This window comes from Passer montanus, unplaced genomic scaffold, assembly GCF_014805655.1.
Source record: "Passer montanus isolate IOZ18808 unplaced genomic scaffold, ASM1480565v1 scaffold9, whole genome shotgun sequence".
Classification (NCBI taxonomy): domain Eukaryota; kingdom Metazoa; phylum Chordata; class Aves; order Passeriformes; family Passeridae; genus Passer; species Passer montanus.
The window spans coordinates 2,707,926-2,731,585 of NW_024374367.1; the positions used below are offsets into that span (position 1 = coordinate 2,707,926).

Here is a 23,660-nt window from a genome sequence, read left to right on the forward strand (position 1 = left end):
TTTTATTGATCACTCCAAGATAATCAAGGGCCCCAGCTATGCACAACCACTTTCAGCTTCCAGAGACACCAGAATGGCTGATAATGGGTGGTGATGATTTAATGCTTTAATATCCATAAACTTATCAGCAACGATCGATAGCTTCACATTTTGGGCATTTTTACTGAAATAACATCCTCTGCTAAAAACAAAGGATGCTCAGAACCTTGGACTTTAATAAAGTAATTCAAATAAACTTGGACAACCGCTGTTTGTATAGCAGTTATACATAGAAAGCCTTTTAATAGCACATTTCGTAAGCACATCTCTAAGTGCCTGACAAAAGCAAACAGGTCTCATTATCCCCATTTTACAGCTGGGGAAACGAAAGCACAAAGAGAGGAAATAGCTTGGCTAAGGCCACTTGAGACTAAGAAAAGTCTGCTGTAAAATGATTTGGGGAATGAGATAAGTCGTGGGGGAGAAGAGAAAACAGACATAGTAAAAACAACAGAAGGCAAAGCCATCTTGCAAGACTGTATCAAGGAAGTCAGGAAGGGCTTGAGGTTGTCCAGTGCATCATACTGCACCTTTTTCTCCTCCCTAAACACAGTTCAAAGCTTACTTCTAATATATTTCTTATTTCTGAGCTGTGACAAGGCAGAAGAGCTCTGCTACAGCTGTAGAAAGCTTCACCTGAAAGAATAAACCCTGCATTGCCCAAATATTCCATGGGCTACAGCACCAGCTGCATTTAAGTTTTTTCCTCTTCTATTTCCATCCCTTAGAGGCACAGAAACTGAAGTACACAGAGAACCAGAAGAAACATTGTGGAGCCAGCAGGTAACATCCCAGGTGCCCCAGAGCCAGCAGCAGCCCTTCCATCTATTCAAAGGAGAGAGGACTTAATCTTTTCCACATCCAGCCATGCCATTGCCTAGTGACTGTCTTGGAGACCAGGACAAAGCTACCAAGGGCAGAACACAGCAGGCCAAATGTCTACCAAGGCTTTACAGCAAAAATCTTATCCTTTAAACAACCAGACAGAGAATGAAAACCAGTAGGGATCCTGGCTTTTCCATCTAAAAAATGAACTAGTAACTCAACACTCCAATAAAGAGAGAGAGAATGAAACATTGCATCAAATTTCCTTTAGAACGATAACCAGCTGAATTAAAGGCTCAGCCACAGTGCCCTGCCAGAAGCAATGCCCAGATCACTCGTGCTTCCTCTGTTCCATGATTTACTGCCACCACGATCCTGTCAATAGGAGTTAAGAGCTGTTACACACGGCACCATGAGACACAAGTAAAGCAGATTTCACAAAGTGTTGAATTCGTGAGAAAGCTGTAAGGAAAATGTTTATTGGAATGGAAACTGCATGTAAGTATAAGCAGAAACTTGCAGTAAGTATTTTTTGGAAACTAAAAGTGGAAAAGTAGCAGTCAGAAATGAAATTCAGGAAGACCAAAGTAGGAATCAATGACTATAGTCCATTTAGACTTGAATGTATGATGAATATAAATAGACAGGGCATCTGATATCCTAGGAAGGTAAGGGAAAGCACAAATACTGCCCAGCTGCTCTAAGTGCTATATTGCAACTTGCACAGAAAAGCCCCTTTATTAGCAGCTGAAAGTTTTACAATATTTCCATGCTGCTATTTATAAAGCAAATCATTCTCAGGAGGCAAAAGAAACTGCACCCATTCAACTCCTGCATGCTTTGCTATGGCTTCTCAAAGATAACAAGCCAGCAGTTAAGCCAAGGAGGAGAACACTGTTAGCCAGATCCAGTGAGGATTCACCAGAGCCCAGTTTGCACCCTGTGGCAGGGTCTGGGCTTCCTGGTCTGTCAGGAATACAGTACATGTCTCCATTACGCACCAGAGAGTAAATGCTGGATAATTTATTAAAGTCCTGGCTCAAATTGGCAAAAGGTTAACAGCTTAGGCTTAAACAAGAAAAAAAGGCCAAGCTATTTATTTTGTAAGGAGTATTTCTGGCATTACTGTAATATACTGAGCATTACTATGGGCACCAGAACAGAATACAGGAATTTTTCACAGAAAACTTAAATCACGTCTACCAACACTTCTGGCAACATTTGTCTTCATTTATCTTCACAGACTCAACATTGAAAAAAAAAATCTTCTCTTTGGAAACATTAATGAGAAATTATGGAGAAATAAAAAGTTACCTCCAATTGACTTAAAAATTCTGGGGAATATTCACTTCCATCCTCCCCCAGGACACCTGAACTGAGGCACCCAGCAGTCATGCTTGCTTACCTGATGGCAAGCCCCTTATGCCATTATTTTCACAACCCAAATAACAGTGATTTGGGATGCTGTTCCAAGATGCTCTCATCAGTATCTTTTCCTGAGCCCCTCTTAAACATGTTTGATTAAGCAGCAGAGACAGTTCAAAAGCCACTGGCCTCAGGGTAGAAGCTTCTGCAGCAGCCCTGGAGGGGCTTTTGAGGAGGACAGATAAGGGGAACCAGCTGCTAATTGAATGCCAAAAGAAACCAGTTCCACCAGCACTGAAGGAAATCTGAACAAAAGTCCAGAGCCAGGGAGCAGAGGTCACCAGCAAGGCTCTGGAGCAGCAGTGGAGTCCCTGGCAGGAGAGATCCAGCCAGGCAGGTGGCTGCTGTGGGCTGAAGCAGGACTGAGCCTGGAGCTGGGGACAAGGTGGGCAGGGGCACAGAAGGGAGGAATAACCAATGCTCGGCTCACCCTGCTCAGGGACACTCTCTGCAAGGCCAAAAGTGCAGCACAGGGCCTTTCCAGTATGCAGTCACAGTGGCTCTGAGTTAGCCATGGAGTAGCACAGGGGACAGAACTGCCTGACTGATCACCAGAAATCAGGGAACCCACCCCAAAAAGTATGGCCACAGCAGTTCCTCAGATAAGTATCAATAGCTCGGCTGAACTTACAAGGGATATGATCCTGCACAGTGCCTGCACCACAGATGTGTTCTTGGCTCTGTGCAGGAAAAATAGGACACTTGCACTTCTATTCCTGTTTCTTCATAGCAGAAAATCCCTCTCTCCACTGATCTCAAAGGAAGCAGAAGTAGTTTTCCAGCTTTACTTAAAAAGATCCTCAAAAGTTTGCTCCACTGTTTTTTCTAAGCATATGCTAAAACCTTTTGCAGAGCACTAAGATATCAAATAGCTCAAAGAAAAAAAACATTACTTCTGCCTCTTCACATTTTTCTTCCTGTTTTTTCTAAGCATATGCTAAAACCTTTTGCAGAGCACTAACATATCAAACAGCTCAAAGAAAAAACATTACTTCTGCCTCTTCACATTTTTCTTCACTATCTGACATGTTAATTTATAAGACAGCATTTTCTTTTCAATTTATAGAAAAAAAAATCACCCACAATAAGCACACAACAAATGCAGAAGTTTGTAAGTTTCTGCACCCACACTTTCTCCACTCCACTGTGTAGGTAAAAGGAAGAACTTAGGGATTGATGGTTTTTAAAAGGTCCATTGAAGACTACAGATTGCCCATAGATTTACAGAATAGGACTATCACATTTGACCTGGAGTTGCAGGTTAGAGAGCTCTGCCCTCTGTAACAAGCATGGCCAGTGCAGGTGTGTTTTCAAAGATGCCCTGCTGCAACTTCAGGTGATTTTTCCTAAAATTAGCAATTTCAGAGCCCACTTTACTCCCAAACATGGCCAAGAAGTACATGTGAACTGCATCATAAAAATGCTGCCTTAGCATCCAAGGGCAGCCAGGTAAATCAAGCTTGGGAGCCCTTTCTCTAAACTAATGCAATGAGTGAAACAAACTACTACAGGAAGGGTTTGCACTGGGGTAGCCCTACCTACCTTTTCCAGGAGGAAAAAAACCTGAACTCCCACCACTAATCACAGTTTACAACTCCAAACTGCAGCTGCAAGATTGAAAGGCTCATGGGAGAACTCAGACAGCGAGAGCTCAAGCACGAACCTGTCTGGCAAGAAGAGCTTCTCCTCCTCCCATACCAGGCTGGGTTTTGCCCCAACATGCAGCCAGTGCCCCTCCAGCTCAGCAGCTGCACTTGGACCCCCAGAGCAGATCCCTGCTCTTACCAAGCACACTTGAAGAGAGCTGGGCTGCTCTCCTCACGTGCAGATCATAATTTAACAGCTTTGAGGTGGCCCCCAAGCCAGCTACACCTTCTGCACCTCTGAAGAAATCTCAGCAGAGCTGGCAGTTCAGACTGAGTGAGAAGTCTCATCTCACAGCAGAACAAGGCATGAAGCTTTCACAGAATTAACACTTTATGTGGCAAACAAATGACTGCAAGGACCAGCCTTACTCCAGTGGTCAAAGCCTTAACTTCAGAGTGGCTTTTGGTTTCAAATAAAATGTGGGGTGATTTCTAACAGAAATGATAGCTCCTCATGTGCTCAGACTAAAACAAGATGTGCTACCCCAAACATTTAAAATCAGGTCTGTAGCTCTTCACCATCTCCATGGCTTTGAAGACAAACTCTAACATGAATTCTCACAAAGCCTATTTGCATAGAATATTTCACACCAGGCTGAGTTAGTGAGTGAAGACTCAGCACTGTCCCATTATCTAATTCAACACCATGAATTTTCCTGCGTTTACTTTGTAACTTGCTTCAAATTCTACAAACTTTTATTAATGCTCCTACAACACACTTAGCTTCAGTGTGGCTGGACAGGATCATCTTGGTCAGTGCTGCTGTGCAGCTCTGAGTCAGGAAGTCCCACAGAGCCCTCAACCCAACTTTTGCTCACCCATCCAAGGTTCACTGTGGGGTCACATGGATCAGGAACACATGACAATGCCTGCAGAAGGACAAAGCCAGCACTAGCCTGGCCTCATCAGGATCTGCTCAAGTTGTGCTGCTAAACAACCTCCTTGTCTGTTCTCCAGTGCAGGGTATGAGAGTTCATAGTCCCACCAGCTCTCTTCACACACCATTCAGACATCTGCTACTGAGGACACTTGAAAAGTAAAGAATTTTTTCTATTTAGCAGCCTGAAGCACTACAAGAAGGAAATGGTTACTGAGAAAACTCAAAGCCAGTACTCTGTTACTCTCCCCTTACTATTAAAATGTGGGTGGTGAGGCCCTGGCCCAGGTTGTCCCAAGGAGCTGTGGCTGCCCCATCCCTGGCAGTGGTCAAGGCCAGGCTGGATGGGGCTGGGAGCAACCTGACCTGGCAGCAGGGCTGGAACTGGATGAAGTTTAAGGTCCCTTCCAAACAAACCATTCTATCACTCCCAGCTGCCATCTCTCCTTCCATCTCCCAGCACACCTCACTTTCTGCAGAATTACCTGAATTACAGTTTACCAACCCTTTCACTAAATTATAGGAGCAACTTTGGTGTAAAGCTGTGGTACTCAGCACAGCAACAAGTGATCACTTGCAGGGCTCACCATGCTTTTTACAGTAGGAAAACCACACAAGCATACACAAAAATTCCAGTACCATCCAGTCTTTGCCAGAGCAAGCAGCATGATCAGTACCAGTACCACTAGTGACCAAAGAGACCCTGGGGTACAGAAAAGGTTGTCCTTTTTATTAAATCATCCCTAACTACAAAAACGAGCCACAGGCTCTGCCAGTTTCATCCACACAGGGTAGACACAAGGCACACAAGGCCCTTGCAACTGAGTCTTTCCATTTACAGCCCTCTGACTACAAATGTTTCATCACACGTTGCTGTTGCTTTACTCTTGACAGCTGATCAGCTAAAGTGATGGCATTTACATCAGATCCTGCACGCTTCTAGAAGGGAATGGCTGATGGCTTCAGTGCAGCTTCCTTGGTGCAGAGCTCCCAGACCTCTGGGCTGGGCCAGCACAGCAAAAGGAGTCAGGAGACTCCCAGATTCACACAAAATACACAGGCAGTCAGGATGAGCTACACAAAATGTCCAGACATGCACCATGACAGCAACTGCACAGCAGCGAGGTCAGAGCCCCGAATGACCAGAGGTCTTCCCCAACCACAAAGACTTCAAAGCCTTCCCATATCCATCCCCTGCCTCCAAGAGGATGCAAATCACTCACCTAAATAAACTCAGCTGCTGGTATCCAATAGCTGAATAACAACTTACATTAATCTTCAAAATCTGCTTGTGAAAACAAATTGTGGGAGGTGTTTAATATTCCTTCCCAATGAAGGGAAATGGAAGGTGAAGGTCCTGTGAACAACCAGGGAGAGGATCAGCACTTCTGAAGAGCCAGCCTTCAGAGGGTGTCCTGCTAACACAGCAATATCCCTCAGAGTGCATTTAATTTAAGCAATCTTAGAAAGGAGAAAAATGTATTTGCATCAAGATTTTATAACAAGCATATTTTGGAAGTAAATTTCAGAGGGAAAAAAAAAAGTTGCTCTGCTCAATGACACAGAGGACTGGCAATAACTAGGGTACTTAATTTGTTTGGAGTGAGAGATCAAAGCAACTGAATTGCTAAGAGATGGGTCTGATTCACAAGAAATAGCCTCTATGTCTTTTAAATTCAGATTTAAAAATCAAGCTCATCTGACACTCCACAGATTTTCAGATGAGAACTTTTTTATTAGTGTTTCAGATTTCAAACTATTTCTCTTGGAATAAAAATTACTTGCAGTTTTTTCCTGTATATTGGGTCCATCGGTGTTCAGGTCTTGAGAGCAACACAGAAACCAAGATATTTGTGCACAGCAAAGGTAGAAGCACTTGGGACATGATCCCCACACCACTGCCAAATATTTCTTCTTGACTTGAAACTACTTGAAGTCATAAAGTATATATTATACTAAACCAGTTTCTTAATTTGCATTCAGTGCCTCTCAAAAGAGAGACCACATTCATCCCTCACCAACACAGGCTTGAAACTGCATCTCAAAAAAGGAGTAAAAATTTCATCTTATTCACTTTCATTACTAAGCACTGGACACACAAACATTTTCAGCTTTAACTGAAAAGCAATTTACTTGTGTCCAAGTCTTTTTTTACGCTAAAAAAAAATTTAGAAAAATTCTTTCTCCGCCTGCAATCTTCTGGAGTGAAATAATCCTTTAATCTCACATGAGCTAGATTGTCCTTCAATTCAGGCTCTGGATTATTTTACAGATTTATCAAGTCTTCTCCATTTCACTGTGTTGTTTTCTCCCAGCTTCAATGCAAGATTAGTTTGGGGAAGCATATAAAGCCATTTCCTGTGGGTGGATTATCGCAGCTATTTATGAATTTTTATGCTAACCTGGTTCTGAACTCTTCATTTAGAGAAGACATCTTCCTTCCCACATAAAACCAGCAGCTTTTGCCTCAGTGCCTGCTGCCCACAGATGAACAGAGTGAACACAGCAGCTGGAGGTGTTTGGAGTGAGGACAAGAGAACATTAAACTGTTTGAAGATGATGACTGCAAATGCAGCCAAGACAGTTACTCACAGGTGATCTTTTCAGAAGGGCAGCTCAGCTGTAAATGCAGGAAATGCACCTGAACCAAGCAAATCCTTCATATCTGCTACATTTTTGTTTCATCCAAAATACACCTTTCTGTGTCAGATTATCCAAGAGAGAAAATCACCTTGTTTTCCCCTTAAACTTAAATATTCACCCCTACTCTTCATATAGGCACTGGGATACTGAGATCCAGTCTTCAATAGAAACAAATAAATTGATAAACAGTTTCCATTTTCATCCTTTCCACATCTCTGAAATGCCAGTAGAGGATTTTTAAACACTGAGACAGTGACAAGAGGACAAGCTGCAGGAAAGGGAGGAGCAAAGCATCAGTATCATACATTCATTACTCTCATCTTCCTCAAAAGCATCAGTATCATTATCATTATCATACATTCATTACTCTCATCTTCCTCATTCCTTTGCCAGATGTGAATTGCCTGCTTTCCTACAGAGGGGAACCAGGGCATCTAAGTAATCCAAAACTACTGGGAACAACTGGCTTATGTCCAGGTCTCAACTTCACTCTTCAAGGCAGCAGAATTATTAAGCATATGCTACTCTTCTGAAAAAGAGCCATGTAAGGCCAAACACAAACTGCTTTTGGGAAAAAATATGAAGACCCTGTCAGGTCACATTAGCCCAGTTTCTTAAAAGTAAAATGAAAGATATCCTGACAGAGCTTTGGGGAGGAGGAAAAAAAGGTTTCATTGAATCAAAGACCAGTTGAAAGAAAGTTGCATTTAAAGAATTGAATCATATCAGCAACATAAGAAGGAAGCTTAGCAAATCTTCTATTCACTGTCATGGTTACTGCTGGTTGTGCTACACAACAGCCACTGGGTTCTTTTGATCCATCTCTCTCTGATAAGAACTGAAGTGGCCAGCTGAAGGAGCAAGTCTGCTTCAGTGTATCCTCCTGTGCAGGGCACAACACCTCCACAGCCTCAGTGACTGGTGACTGGCTGGAAGAGACCTCTGAATTGAACAAAAACAATCTCACTCAATCAAAGCACATGACACCTCATTTCATCTGGAAATCTACTGCCAGCAGAGGGAAGGTACTAATAATTGGGGATGCAGCTTCAAGTGCAGCTCAGAACAAAGCTGTGTGCTGGCAAGAGATGACAGCCCACAGCTGATGTCTTACTATCACCTCTTTCAGCAGAAATTGGAAGTATTTTCTCTCCTTCCCACTTCTACATGATACCAGGTTTAAACCTTAAAATGACAGCTAGAGAAAAAAATATTTGGAAAATAAATTTGGCTTAGATCTGCATAATTTCCCAAAGAAATTTATCACAACTTTAACCTTCCCCCACCGGTACTTTACATGACAGCAACACAGCCTTGCATCCATAACAAGAACAATGAACACAGAAACTCAGGATACCACATCAGAAATTAATCCAAGCTCCCATGGAGCTAACAGATTAAATTCCTGAGAAGCCCATGGATGGCTATATCAACAGAGGGTTTCTGGAAATGTCACACGCTCCTTCCCTTCAAGCAGATGGCCCTGCTTATGCCCTTAGAGTTCCCTTGAAACACACAATACTCAGGAATTATGACTTTAACAGAGCACTAGGAGCATCTTCAGCCCTTCTCCAAGAAGAGAAAACAATGACACCTGTTAAGTGCTGTTCATGAAAGCCTTCTGTTGTTTTGAAGAAGCAGTGGTGTCCTCCTTTCACAAAGAAGTCAGCAGGCCCAAAGCTGACACACAGACATTGGTTTGAATCTGCTGCCTGCAGGGAGCAGCACCCATTTGTCCTTTGGCAGAAATGCCTTGGAAAGACAACCAACACCAGCAGGCACTGCTTCCAGTTCACCTGGATCCCTGCCCACCACAGCTCCTACCAGAGCACATCCAGTGCATGAAGGAGGGGTAACAGTGGCTCTGCTGGAGCTGCATTCCCTGCTCCTACCAGCCCAAGCTGGAAAAGCCAAAGCTCAGACATGCAAGTCAATGCCCTCCACAGTTCCTTTGCTACTGCCCACATCCCTCCTCACTGAGGTGCCTTCTGCCTTAGTCCAGGAATGAGGAATTCCTCCAGGTTCATTTGCTGAGGGTTTTGTTTGCTGTCAGTTTGTGTCGCTGCTACATATCAAAACCTTGGCACGAAAGCAGCACGTCAGGAACACCTACCTGTACAAATGCATTAAAATGGTGTTAATACAACATACACAGAGCAGAACCAATGGGAAATTAAGTACTTCAAAGATGGTAAAAATGCTACAAAAAAGGTAAAAGGTTGAAGAACACAGTTACTCAAGGCAGCTTTTTGGTTTTTTACTATTTCAGGGCTATTTCCAATTTTATCCTATAACTTACTAATTTATTCCTCCCCCACTGATCTCAATTTCTCTTTCTGCTAGGTTTAAAACAACATTTAGAATTTTCTACAGTTACACAATATCTTCGACAGAGATATTTGCATTGCTTATATTTAGGTTAAATCCCACACACACTGTTTACTGCAATATTTGCCTCCTCTAAACACCTATGAAGTTGAAAAGGAGCCATTACACATCCATCATCAGAAATGTGGATGTGATTAATGTAATGAAAGATAACAATCACATTCCAAGCTTACTAGGGAGATGTAAAAACAGTATTAAAATATTTTGTGTATACACTGGGTTGCTTTTTACTCAGAAGTATAAGGGCCCAGTGTCACACAAGATTTCCCTCCCCTCCTCCAATGTTCAGTGTTTTAAAGATCACAGCAAAAGTGCTCTTTTGCATTTCTGCCAAGTGAACCTAAATACCTTTTGGGTTTCATCCTACACTATTTTAGACTGCTTGTAGCTGTGGCATGTTTTTTAATCCCTAAAACAGCCTTCAATCCCCTGATGGGCCCTCCAACCCATCATCTTACATTCTTTGACAAGTACTTTGACAAGTTAACTCTCTCAAGAGCAGAGAGCTAACTCAGACTACTAATCAGTATGTTCAACACCAAGAGTTTAAGACCTACTTGTTCTTCCTCAGAAACAGTATTTAAACTCACAGAAAAACCCTCCCAACAGATTTTTCCATCCTACCACCATAGTCTCAGCTACAGGAGACCTCCAATGTTTGCCATTCTGTACTTTCTCCCTGCTTCTCACATACCTCAAAAAAACACAATGAAATTCAGGTCCAGCCCACCAGAAACAGTATGTCTCCACAATGAGCAATTTAGTTAATCAAAAAACATTTCTATCCCCAAATTCTTATTAAGTAAACACATTCTGTGATGATCACCATTCATGGCTGGCTCTGTTCAAACACTGCTTATTGACTCCAAGAAAGAACTGTTTGTTAATGTTTTAGCAAGGGATTAGTTGTTTGTAGCTGTGGGTGAAAAACATGTTCCAGCAATGAGGCACAGAAGGGCCCAGACTTGTTGATGGGAGGAGGATTCTGCAGAGATTGGACTGTGTAGGTGAAAGCTGGGTGGGGGAAAGGAGCAGGATCTGAACAGGGTTCACCTATAGGCTGTGGTATAACGGAGGAGGGAAGGGAGACAGAAATTATTCACCAAAACAGAGTTGTTCTGCCAACCAATCCTTTAGGCATCACCTTAGATAAACCCTGGCTAACAGCACAGTCTATCAGAGCTGGCTCCAGCAGCATCTACCATGCTGCAGCACAAAGAAACTGGGGAAGAGCAGGGCCTAAGGTGGAAGTCAGTGTGAGGGAAGAGAGGTGATAGAGAGAAGCTGATAGAGAAGTGAGGTGATAGAGAGAAGCTGAGAAGCAGATGATAAAAGACTTAATAAAATACTACTAAAAAGCAGAGGTTTTGAACTAGCCATGTTATTATTCTATAAAACTATTGCAAAACATTCCCAATTCTTCCAGTCACAGGTGCCTTTGTCAATAACAAATTAAAAAGCAAACCATACCTGAGTCAGAACATCCAGCTGTCCCATAATATGCTCCAGGGTATTTGCAATACTGGTCTCCTCCTCTTGCTGCTCATGGGTCCTAACAGAATCCTGAGTTTTTGTTTTCTTATGATGAATGCCACCATCCATTTCTGACTGCTGAAAAAATAAACAGACATAATCTGCTATTGCAATGCAAATAACTGCACAGGGATTTCTGCTCCATGGAGGGTAAACAGCAAAGGACAGTTTATGCTGGGACAGTCTATGCTATTAAAAACAGGCAAAGGAGGAAAGGAATTGTTCTTGCCACAGCTGGAAAAGAAAAACTTCTGCTGACTTGTCTGCCTGCTCCAGGTGGAGGGTGGTTTTGTTGTTTTCTGGGGGTTTTTGTGTGTGCTTTTGCTTGTTTTTAAACTACCACCAGGAAAGGCAAGCCTTAGATAAAAATCTTGAAGCAATCCTGCAAGGTTCAAGTTTTCTATGTGCAAAGAACTTTGGTGTGCTCTTGTGGCACACAGGCACAGACTACAGGTAAGTGAAGACTTACTGGAGCTGCTTAGGGAAGCACTACATCCCAGTGACAGGAATCAAGTAAGCTACACCAGAGGAGTCTGATTATTTCACTCTAACAGTGAAGTTAAAGCCTCTCTCCATGTTTGGTAGCTTAAAGAAGGCAAAGACATTGTACCATAGTTAAGTTCAGCAGAAGCAAGATGTCCCAGTATGCATTGGGACTGTTTTGATTAAGTAATTTTCATTTTGTTTGTATTTTGAACTGGTTTTCCTCCTCAACGAGATTAAGAACAAGTTTACTTTGAAGTTTCAACTGTTTTAGTTATGCAAGCTTGAATATTTCATTCAGAATAAATTAAGTTTGAAAAACACAAATAGATCTCTAGTAAAGAACCTATTCTTCTTTCCTTTTCTTTCAGAATGGTATCTTTCTTGTAGAACAAACACTATTTGCATTGTTTATCTGCAATATTGACAGTAGAAGCAGTACAAAGAAGTTTAACTAAAGGACTGGTTAAGCAACTGCAGACTTCAGCTTCTCAATTTACATGAATGGACAAAATTTGAATTGAAAGCTAACATCACAGCTCTCAAAACACTTCTCCATAGCCCAATGCCTGTGCAGCTCTATCCCATGCACTTATTACTCACACAAAGTTTGAGTCATCAACAAAAGTTGATTACTTTGTTGATTTTGAGTTACAAATCAACAAAGCAAGGAATTCTGACAGACTGAAAAACAAACTCCAAAAGTTCTTCCACATGTACTTTTTCTAAGTAGAAACAAAGATTTGCCTCTGTCTCTTCTCTCCTATGCAAGAGCATGAATGCATTTCTCACCAGCACAGTACTGATTTACCTGCTCCTTTCTGTATTTGATACCAGTTGTGTGCAGATGTGCAAACAAACTGCAACAAGACCAGCTCACATAACTTCAACCACCAAACTGTTCAGTACATCATGAAGATATATACATGCATACAAAAAAATTTCATATATTTAAAAAATATATATAAAAACCCTTGTGCTGCTGGGAGCCACTGATTGAGGCCACATGAAGGCAAAATATGCAATAAGCAGTATAAGAAGCAGAAACATGAGCACCTAGGGAAGGTGGAGACTGGAGGGGGTGAGCAAAAGAAGAATAAATAAGAGGCTGCAGCAGTAGCAGCTTTGACAGCAGAACTCCTTGCTGCTGGCCACCATCTGCTAGGAGGAGCTGACCATTCTTCCAGACCCTGCCCACCAAACCATCCTCCTACTGCTAAGCCTCACATGGCCAGTTTTGCATAAGGAGCAGGCAAGAAGGGGAAGGTTTAGTGCCAGCTGCTCCACTGGGATCACTGTGCTGCAGCACAGGCTGGGGTGCAGCTGGGTATCAGGTGGTACCAGCCACACCGGCTTCTGCTCATTTCCTTCCTCCCACCTGCTTGAATAATTTGGATTGTCTACAGGCCCCTGGCCAACACAGCATGGGAGCCACACTCCAGCTACTCCTGTGCTGCAGGAAGCCAAAGAGCTACAGGTTGCTCACCGATGCATTGATTTCATCAACTAAAATATGTTCTTGCAGAGATGAGATCAATCCAGTCTAAAAAACCTACTATTTGCTGTTTAAATTTAAAAGTGAAAACAAACAAAAACCACAAACCACTGCTTTTCAATAGGTACTAGCATAAAATAAACATTTTCTTTCTATTTTAAGGCTGACTAGCTTATGCTGATGATGTAACTTCAGGCCAGTCAATCATGGCACAGCAGAAATTTTAGTGAGCTAACGCTGCATACAACCTGCACTTAAAAACCCCAAATGATGATGAGCTATCCTCTTCAAAACCCATTAGAACAAGCTGACTCACAGAGCAGAAAAATGACTGTACCAACAGATTTTCTCCATCTATCTTTACAGCATATGTCAGACAGCTTTTCATAAAAAGCTTCAGGGTTGAACTCTGAGTCTATATTCTCTTTGTTACAGTTCACAAAGTGTAAGAGTCTGGCAAAGGCAACTGCAGAGATGTTCCCACACTGCTTTAGGGGTCAGGTGGTCCCTCATCACGTCAAGTTGAAGCCAGAGCTGTCAGATGCCATATTCTGCTGCTCACCTCACAAGCTATGTACCACTCCCACGAAACGCCACCTCCAGAAAGGCCATGGGGGCTCCTGAAGGCAACAGCCCCAAGAACAGAACTAGATCTGCATTTAAAATCAGAAACATGACAACATGGCATACTGTCCCATTTCAAACACCACAGCTGCTTGAAAGGCTCCTTACTGCCCACCATCAAGATCCCACAGCTGCAGCCTTCAGCAGTGAGGCTCTGAGTTAGTGCCTGTGTCTAAACCAGGGACACAGCCAGCAAATAACCACTGGGTCACAGCAGTGACTTCCAAAAAGGAGACTTCCAGCTGACCAAGGTCTTTGACCACTCGGTTCTAGGAAGTGTGTATCTAGCTGAGGAAGAACCAAATTGCTTCCACATTGAAACATTTTCAAGTTTTGTAAAAGCAGACTAAATCAGCTGCTGTTCCCAAGAATGGTAAGAAAACCCTTAGAAACATACAGCCATACTCCAGGAGCCCTTCTAATGACAATTTATATAATCTGAGCCAGCCATCAGGAATTTAAACTCTAACAGGTTTAGAAAAAAATTGCAAAAATACAAAATTGTGTCAGCCCCAGCACCAATGACCATCATGATTATAGGCAGAGACATCTGTGCTCTCATCTGACTCACCTGTGGGTAAAGTGCCAGCTGAATCCTGGGGACAGGCACCAGAAACAACAGCACTGCTGCAGAGGTTTAATTCATTTCAGTCAGAGTTCAAGTGTACAATTTATTTGGCACAACCAAACAAACGTCTCTGCCATTAAATATCTTATTACAACATCTGTGTATTACACCCTGGGAGCAGAGCAAGGAGCAGCTGAACATTAAAGGAAGAAGAGATGAGCAGTTTCAGAATACAATACAGATCTCAGTGACAAAGGGAAAACAGAAGTGATTTATTTATAGCAACCACTTAAAGACAGCACAAGGCAACTACTTGGGGGAAGGGGAAAATTAATCAGCCTTCATTCCAGAGGTCTCTTACTGAGCCTCTTATGAAAATTGTTCTGGCTAAACAGCATCCTGGCCAGCAATTACAGTGCTGATCATGGGGTGGGGGGCAGGTATGAACTAAAAAACACGTGTGCAACTGTAGGAAACTGCATGAGACAACTAAAAAATGCCATTTTGCTTCTTAAATGGTGATCCTCAGAAGACATATTGATACAATAAGCACCCACCTCATTTTTACACTTACTAATAAAATGTAGGATTCTTATAACTCAGTCCAGAGGAAATATTTATTCTCCCTTTTCCTCCCCTCTCTCGAGTGGATGGGAAGCATTGAGTGGTGTGAAGGGAATAGGTTCAGGTCTACCTTTAAGTCCCTTTCAATTAAATAACACAGTGTATTTACTCTTTTGAGGGTTTTGTGTTTTGGTGGGGTTTTTTTAAGACAGTATGATGTTGCCAAGAATTAATTTTCAAGTATCTAGAACAACAGCACACCTCTTAAACAACACATACATCCAACGTGTTCAATTCAACACAGACCTTCAATGTATTAAAATTCCCTAGTGCAAACACATTCATTATCTTAGCTGAAAAAATTCACCTAAAAACAGATCAGCAGAAAACCCCCAAAGGTGGTGGTGTGCAGTTAATCTGAACCCCAATTCTACTAATCCAAAGAAAAGAGAAATACCTTTAAAAGTCTATTTTGAGGAGTCATTTTCACTACAGGTAAAATACTTTACATGTGTTCCCAAAGAGCAACAGTGACATCCAGTGGAAGCACACCAGCTCCAAGGTGAGCTCCACAGGAAGGTCAGATGGAGCACACCGTGCTAGATAGAAGGGCTCATGAAAAGCTCAGTCCTTCCTGCTGCACACAAAGTACCACTGACTGAGGACAGGCACATTTCTCTGGTCTGGAAAGTATCCCCTCTTCAAGGCAGCACTGAAATTTCTGGAGCAATCATATTCTTCAAGATTTGCATTACTCCCCATCTACTGTCCAGACCAGCACAGGGTAACAACTCAATTTAGGACATGAGTTAAATTAGCTTTGTAAAACTATTTATATGAGCATTCATCTATGCCCAAATCTTGCAATAATGCAGGGAATTTGGGAGGGAGAGAGAGGAAAGAGAAGGCAGGTGAAAAGAACATTACCTACTTTTATTTTTGCTTCAGACAAACGGTACGTTGGGTTTGATGCAATTATTTACGCAGAACCCTCCTCCCTACTGGTGTTACTAAAAAACCACTCAAATTTGGCACCTCTACTGTAACAGCCATATTTCAGCATAGGCCAATAAATATTAAGCTCCTGATAAACTCAGGAAGAAATAAGTTAATAGGGACATCTCAAAGCCATTTAAGTCCCAAGGCACTCTTGTGCCAAAGCCTAAGTGAAGCACTGGCAGGAGGAGGCGGATGAAGCAGACTCTTGTATTTTAAGTGAAACAGCATCAGAGCATCCAGCTCTGCTGTCCAAAATGCCCAGAAGGACAGAACCAGGGGAAGAGCTAGTGGCCAGCTAAGGGACTCAAAAATGTACAAAACAACCTGTCCATACAGAGAAGGCTGCTTGGACTGAAAATTTGGATTTGCTTGCAGAAATACCAGCATCCTATTTCTGCAAGTAACCCTGTCTGGCCATCTCCAGCCAAGAGCAGGTCCTCACCAGAAGGGAAAAGCTGTTCCTACATTTCAGTGACCTTGCTCTGTGCTTCAGTGTCTATTGGTCCAGTTTACTTACCCCTAGAGTCTCTAAGTGTCACTTTTAAATCAGGACTGACAGTAGTACCATCAGCTTCAAGGTAACACTGAAGACAAATTGGAGCTTGGCACAATAGTGCATTTCCAAAAGCACAAACAGTATTCATGTGAAAAGTGAAAGAGAAATAGTAATGCCAGACACTGAAAGCCCAGCAACAGATAAAACTTAATGACTACCAACTGTTAAAGAAAAATAAAGCAAGCCTGTATTTCTTGAGAAGGAAAAGCTAAGGGTGGACTTCAACATTTTAGATTTATGTTTCCTGCATTTTATTTCCCTTAACCAATTTTCCCCTCCCATCAATCCTAGAGTTTCTTTAGGAAATAGGAAGAGGTCTTCCGGAATTCTGCATGGAATAATTAAGCTTTGTTGCATAGGTGATGCTCAACTGTCCAACACTGCTCCTGAAGAATAACAACAACAAAAATTTCAACGGAACAGTTTTGTGTGGAAACAAGCCATGACAGGAATAAAAACATAAGAGTGAAAACCACTCGTAAGAAATGTCACCAAGATTTGAACTACAGCTTCCTGGTCCTGATTTTTGGAGAAAAACTCCCAAGAAAAGGCAGCCAAACATTGAAAAAAGTGATTATTCTCAGCCTTGGCATGTCCAGCTACAGGTTCTTTTACACCAAAAGCACCAGCCTCCAAGGCAAGACACACAATGATCTCCTGAAGCGGCAACAACAGCTTCCAGCTCATTCCCTTCATCAGAAAAATTTTTCTTTTCCACTGAATTAGGTATATACACACTGTGTAACATACAAATCATGTGCATACCTATTTTTTTGCTTATATACATGAATCAAAATGCATGCTCTGTATATGTAAATGCAGACACAGACACACAACACATGCATTTATTCTTACTTCTTCTTGAAGTTTAAATTTTAGCAGAAAAGTTCAAGATCTTAGAAACTTTTAAACCTTAAGCTAACTTCATCCATCTCCCAGCTGGCACAGAACTGCAGCTTGAAAAAAAACTTTAAAATCTTGCCTCCATCCCATTTCTTTGAATTATGACTCAAGCATTAAAACAAACCACATACAGCAGCAACCTAAGTGGGAGAATTTACATTAATTAGCCTGAGATGCTGAACTTAAAAGGCAATTTTTATTCTGACCAATAATGACTTGTCAGGACTTGCCTTATTGTTCCAGAGTCTAAGAACAAATCTATTCCCTGTAAGATGACAAAAATTAAAAGCTGATCCTCTTATTTCTGGAGGAAACCTTGTCAAACCAGAGCACAAGGGAAAACAGTTGTAGCAGCACAGCTGCTCCATCCACTACCAGGGAAAGCTGTTGTAGGTTGCTGCAGTCATTCAGGCCCCTTGGAAAGCCAAGCTCAGGGTGCTGCCTTTTCCTCTCTCCCACGTTCTTCACCAAGGCATTTCTCCTGTCACTGCATGCCCTTGTCCAAAGGCCCTCTCCAGCTCTTCTTGTAGTCCCCCCTCAGGTACCAGAAGGGGCTCTAAGGTCTCCCCGGAGTCTTCTCCAGGCTAAACAATCCCAACTGTCTCAGCCTGTCTGCACAGCAGAGGTACTCCAGCCCTCTGATCATCCTCATGGCCTCCTCTGGGCCCATCCCAACACATTTTTCTCACGCTGGGGCCCCAGAGCTGAAGGCAGCACTGCAGGTGGGGTCTCACCTGAGCACAGCAGAGGGGCAGGATTAGCTCCCTACAGGGCTTTGGATGCAGCTCAAGACACATTTGGCTTTCTGGGCTGCAGGTGCACACTGCTGGGTCAAGTCATGCTTATTGTCAAACAACATCCACAAGTATTTCTCTTCAGGGCTGTTCTCAATCTCTTTTTCTCTGTTCCTGTTTAACATCTCTTCCCTCACAAACCAATTACAAGGTCACATCTCCAAACAGGCTTAGATAAGTGGGTTTCCTTTAACAAAAGGAGAGGCAGCTATGGGTAACCATAGGCAAGCACCCTGCTTGAGAAGAATGTAGGGAAGAGCTCCTGTGATCAATCATAGCAAGGCTCCTGTTCACCCCTGCAAAGCTCCTGCTTGGACAGCCAAGTAGGATAGAGGACAGTGGAAACACCTTGAGTACTCATCACACTGTAGTTCTTTCAAGTAAACCACCTACCTACCTATTCCAGGAGGAAGGCAATTGTGCACAAAACTAAAGCTTCCTGGAGAGGGAATCCTCAGAAAAGTAAGGTGATAGCAGATGGGGAAAAATCATCATTTTGCAGACCACATCTTCACCACAGACTGAAGATTGGATCCCTACTCTTGAACACAGGATCCCTCCCTTATAATGCTTAAAATTACATAAACAGAAGGGGGTGTAGAAGGTGCAAACAAAAACCCACGTTCACATCCCATTGCAAAGAGCTGCAGCTCTATGCAATGAAACTGATTCCCAGGAAGGAATTTCACAGGAAGTAAAAAAAAAAGGTAAAACAGGATTTATAAGTATTAACATATGCCAAAATTAGATACAGCTACCAAATTGAAAGCCAAAAGGTCAAAAAAAGAGGCACATCTGGCCTATGAGTAATTCAGAAGGAATTTGTTTACACAAGGACAAGCTGACAGGATGAACTGCTGCAGTCAGCACGAGACCATGGGCTGAGCACTGGAGGCACCCGAGGTCACCAAACACACCCAACCAGCAAAGGAGAGAGGTGGAGTCAGCTCTGGACATTCACTTATGGACTTCAGACAACTTTATGATCAAATCACATTTTCTGGAATTTGCCTCCAATCCTATCCAACAGGACCATTTTGGATAATTTACCTTTGAAGAAATAAGCACGGTCCAAGGCCTGGAGAAAGCTCTAAACCCAGCAGCACCAAAAGAGCCTAAATGTCTGTCTTAGCTGAAAGACACATTTGAAGAGTCACAGGCTGCTTGTTTCTAAGTCCTTTCTGCTGAAATGCTGCTCTTACCAAGCATTGGTGAAGGTCAGCTATGCCTAGAAATTTGGTACCTTCACAAATGAATGCCATTTAACTCTGTAAGTGCTAAGAATATTTAAGACATTTGTGTTCCTGAATTTCAGAAGAGCAGAAAGGCTTTTTAGCAAAAGAATGTCAGAGGACAGTTCCCACTTCTGGCCATGTCTCCCAAATTGCCCTCTTTCTGAGTCTGTCTGAGGCATCTCAGCATGAGCAAGTTTTAAAGGTATTTTTCATTAGAAAGTTATATATGGATGCTGGGGCTAAAATCTCCTCATAAGCCTTCTCCTTTGCAAAGTAACATTTTGCACAGAGTTACAACATGCCTCCAGAAGGTTTATGTTTAAATCTGAGCAAAAAATCTATATATCAATACATATTTCCTATTTTCCATAATATTTCACAAAAAAACCTGTCTACCTACTTAGCTTATACAACAATGCTTTTATTCACCATTTTCAATGTTTAGATAAGCAAGATTAGATAAACACCCAAGCACTTTCTAACTGTCCATGTGACATCAATCATTCAGCATTTGCAGTGACACTTGACTATACACAGCCTACCTGGAATTAGTAACAACAGCAGCAAATCTGTCCCATAATGAAACAAGTGTTCTTGCACACTCATGTCAGCTGCAAACACACATGCAAATCTTTCCTTGTACCTGTAAAAAAAACAAAAAGTCCCCCACCAAACCCTCAAAATAAAACACACTATCTGCCTTCTTTGGAAAAACATAAATCACATGTTGAATGTTTTCATAATTTATCAGAACAGTGAACACATTTCTGATCTGATCCTACACAACTCTTCACCCAGACAGACCTAAATGCAGTTACTGACCCCAGACAAGTATAAAAGCTTATATTTTAGAAATCATTTCTCTTATTCTGACTTTCCTTTAGGTCCTCACCACTCAATACTGTAGCATACAGCATGAATTTACCCTTTAGAGTCTAGATCAAAGCAAGCACATTCATAGGATCAAGGCACAGGACTGCAAGACTTCCTTTCTTCCCATCAGCTTCCCACTGCACACACCAGGAGTGCTTGCCCTGAACTTTGGGGTTCAAGGTGATTATGCAACACTTTAAAGCAACAATTGTGAGCCTATAATTTAAGAGCAAGCATTTATTGCAGAGCTACTAGTTCTGATCTAACATTCACAGTCTCACATCTATGCTAACATACTCAGAATTCACTCCTGACAGCTTCAGCTGTTTATCACGCTTTCACATCTCTGCTTTCACACCAGCCATGACTGCAATTCTGCCCATGGTGTCCTTCTCTTTCATTTGCATCAGTCCTTGCACAGATCAGTTCCACTTTCAAAGCAAGCTCCCAAGCCTCTATATTTACAGAAAACACAATCAGGTGGGCAGAGCAACTTTGAGGTTTCTGCCCATTGTTACAAACATGTCCAATACCCTGATTCATACAGAACTTAAACCAACTGCCTGAGAAACCAGAAACATCTAAAGGCTCCAGTCTCCCTCTGCCTAGGGAAGTGAAAATTGGTTTGGAGCAAGTTTTTTTTCAAGCTCACCAACCTTGACAATATTTCATGACTCTTATCCCACAGCTTATTTAGGATTGTTTTTCCTTCCTCTTCAACTTGATGACAAACTAGTTTTCATATCTGTATTCAGTTATTCTTTCTTGGATGTTAGTCAGCCTCTCTCCATGAGAAATCAGATACTGCACTGAGTGGTTTTACACAGCCACCATTTTCATTAAAATCTGTGCCTTCACAATGCTTAAAAAAATATATACAGCTACACAGCAGTAAAAGTTCTCCTTGGAAAATGATTCTCATGGACTTAAGGGTAAAAACAGATTCAAGATGTGTCAAGAATAGTGTTCATGTATTTTAGGGGTACCAAAACTAAATAATAACCCAAATGTCTATTTTAAATGTAATTACATCCTGAAATGTCTGCAAAACCTCAGGATTATTCAATAGGCAGAATCCTGGCACACTAGCACAGCAGTAGAGAAAGAAGGAGTAGGTTCACTTTTCATTGAAGGAAAAGGTGACCTTGGCATGAAATCAAGATCTGCAGGTGGCAGCTTCAAGTCTGAATTTGACAGAAAATAACTATCTCACCTACCCAAAACCCATCAAAATAAGCAATTCACTATTAAAAAAGCAAGCATTTGGCTCATTGCAAGAAAGAAATTAAAATACGGTGAAATTTAAGTCTTGCAGTGAGTTGTAGGAATGGTGGTACTCTTAAAGAGCCCAGCACAATCTATTTCTGAAAGATACAAGACATGACATTCACCTAAAAGAGGAGACTGACATGAGTGTGTAAGTTACTATGGAGCCAAGATCTTCATGCTCAGGTTATACTTAAAATAGAGAATGAAGCCATTTTCAGATATCAGATTCTTTTTAACAGCAAAGAACATTTCAGATAATTCTAAATTTAATCTCAAACTTTAATGTCTCAGAGGACATTATTTATTCTTCCCCTCCCAACTTTAGCAATTTTAACTGCCTTAATCCAAGGATATAGTACTAGCTGTATTTTGCATCTCCCATGCTGCATGCCCAAGCCAAAGCTTGCATTTGGATGGCAGTTTAAGAAAACTCCTTTGAAGTAATTTAGGACCCAAAATCAAAGTATCTTTCTGCTGCATGATTGAATATGGATTCAGTTCTCCCTCTGCAAATAGACAGCACCTGGGCCAAACCAACACATGACACCTCAGAATACAGAGTGCCTTGTTTGCTACAGGCTCAGAGCATCACCAAGCAAAGCCTGTCAGCCACCAGCACGTGACACAGATCTGCTGTCAGTGGCACACAAACAGCTGGACCCAGCAGCATCTGCTGGATGTTTGGCCAGGTAAGGCCTCTTCCACAGGGAAACACTTGTCTTGGAGGGACAGGTGTTCAAGGTGGTTAGGCATTGTTCAAGGGATTTGTTCAGCAGCTCATTTCAATGGACATCTAAAGAGGTTTTATAATGAAAAACTAAGTTTTAGAAGAGCTCAGGCATTTTCTTCCTTTCTTTAAAAGACTACTGGATAAGATGCTCTGGCAATAACAGCAGCACAGGAGAGGGTAAATTTACCATCATTTCCCATTAGCTGATACCTTGTCTACATTTTTTAAGCCATTAAGCATGCTACAAACAAAAAGTGTTGTTTTTCTCCCAGAAAGGATGTAGCTATGCTGTATTTCAGCCCAGTACTACACTATGCCATATTTTAAATTAAAGCAGATAGAGTTCAAAGCTAGACCAGTTCAATAGGCCAATAAACAAAGAGGTCATTGGACTGATAGTTTCATAGCCTGCATAACTTTAGAGCTAGAACAGGAGGGGAGGAAAAGGAAGAAGTCAGATTTAGCCAAAACAAGCCAAGGATCAAGAAACACTTTCACCTTCTTCCTTATGTGACTGCTTCCTCCCATGCTCTCCCACTAACCTACATTAACCAACCTCAGGTTTTCTTTGCTTTCTTTACACAGCACTCCACATAGCAGGGCATCAGGCTTAGACTGCAAACTCAAATCTTGTTCATCCCAAAATAATGTGGCTATTCCAGTATCTCCAGCAATGGACTGCAGCCATATGAAATAAAAACACCATTGTGTTTGAGAGATAACTTTAGTATCCCAGTAAAGATCTAAACTGATATGGTCAAAGACACTGCCACAGAGCAACAGACATTGCCTAAAGTCTGTCCTTCAGCAAGGACTTATGCACAGACCCCTGGTTCACAGAAAGCCTTTCAGCTTACAGCTCATGCTGAACAAGATTAACCAAAAACCAGCCATGGTAATAACATACAGCAGAATCCTACAAGTATACCCGAATGTATCAAAAATATCCAGAGACTGACAAGGCAAAATAAAGACCTGTAAATGAATCACCACTGTGTGCAAAAATTACAGCTTTTCCAGGCAGCAGCTTTCAAGGGTCACTTTTGTATCAGCATCTGATGCTCTGTTCCACTCAGATCAGTGCATCACTGAATTGCTCAGATGCTGGATTTATCCTCAGGTACAGTCAGAACTCAGAGGTCTCAACACATGATTCAGGGAACAGATATGAACTAATGTCTCCAGGTATTC

The 23,660-nt window shown here is 41.9% G+C and overlaps 1 protein-coding gene across 5 annotated transcripts in view; it reads right to left on the reverse strand.

Annotated features, from left to right (window-relative positions):
• The window catches only part of POC1A (POC1 centriolar protein A), a 76,715-nt gene that overhangs the window by 971 nt on the left and 52,084 nt on the right, over positions 1 to 23,660 (reverse strand). For 3 of the 5 annotated variants that reach the window (XM_039734298.1, XM_039734300.1, XM_039734301.1), the window contains exon 10: positions 11,314 to 11,454. In XM_039734298.1, coding sequence (XP_039590232.1) covers positions 11,314 to 11,454 — 141 coding nt within the window. The remainder of the gene's footprint in view (positions 1 to 11,313; positions 11,455 to 23,660) is intronic. The other 2 variants (XM_039734302.1, XM_039734299.1) reach the window with 1 other exon arrangement.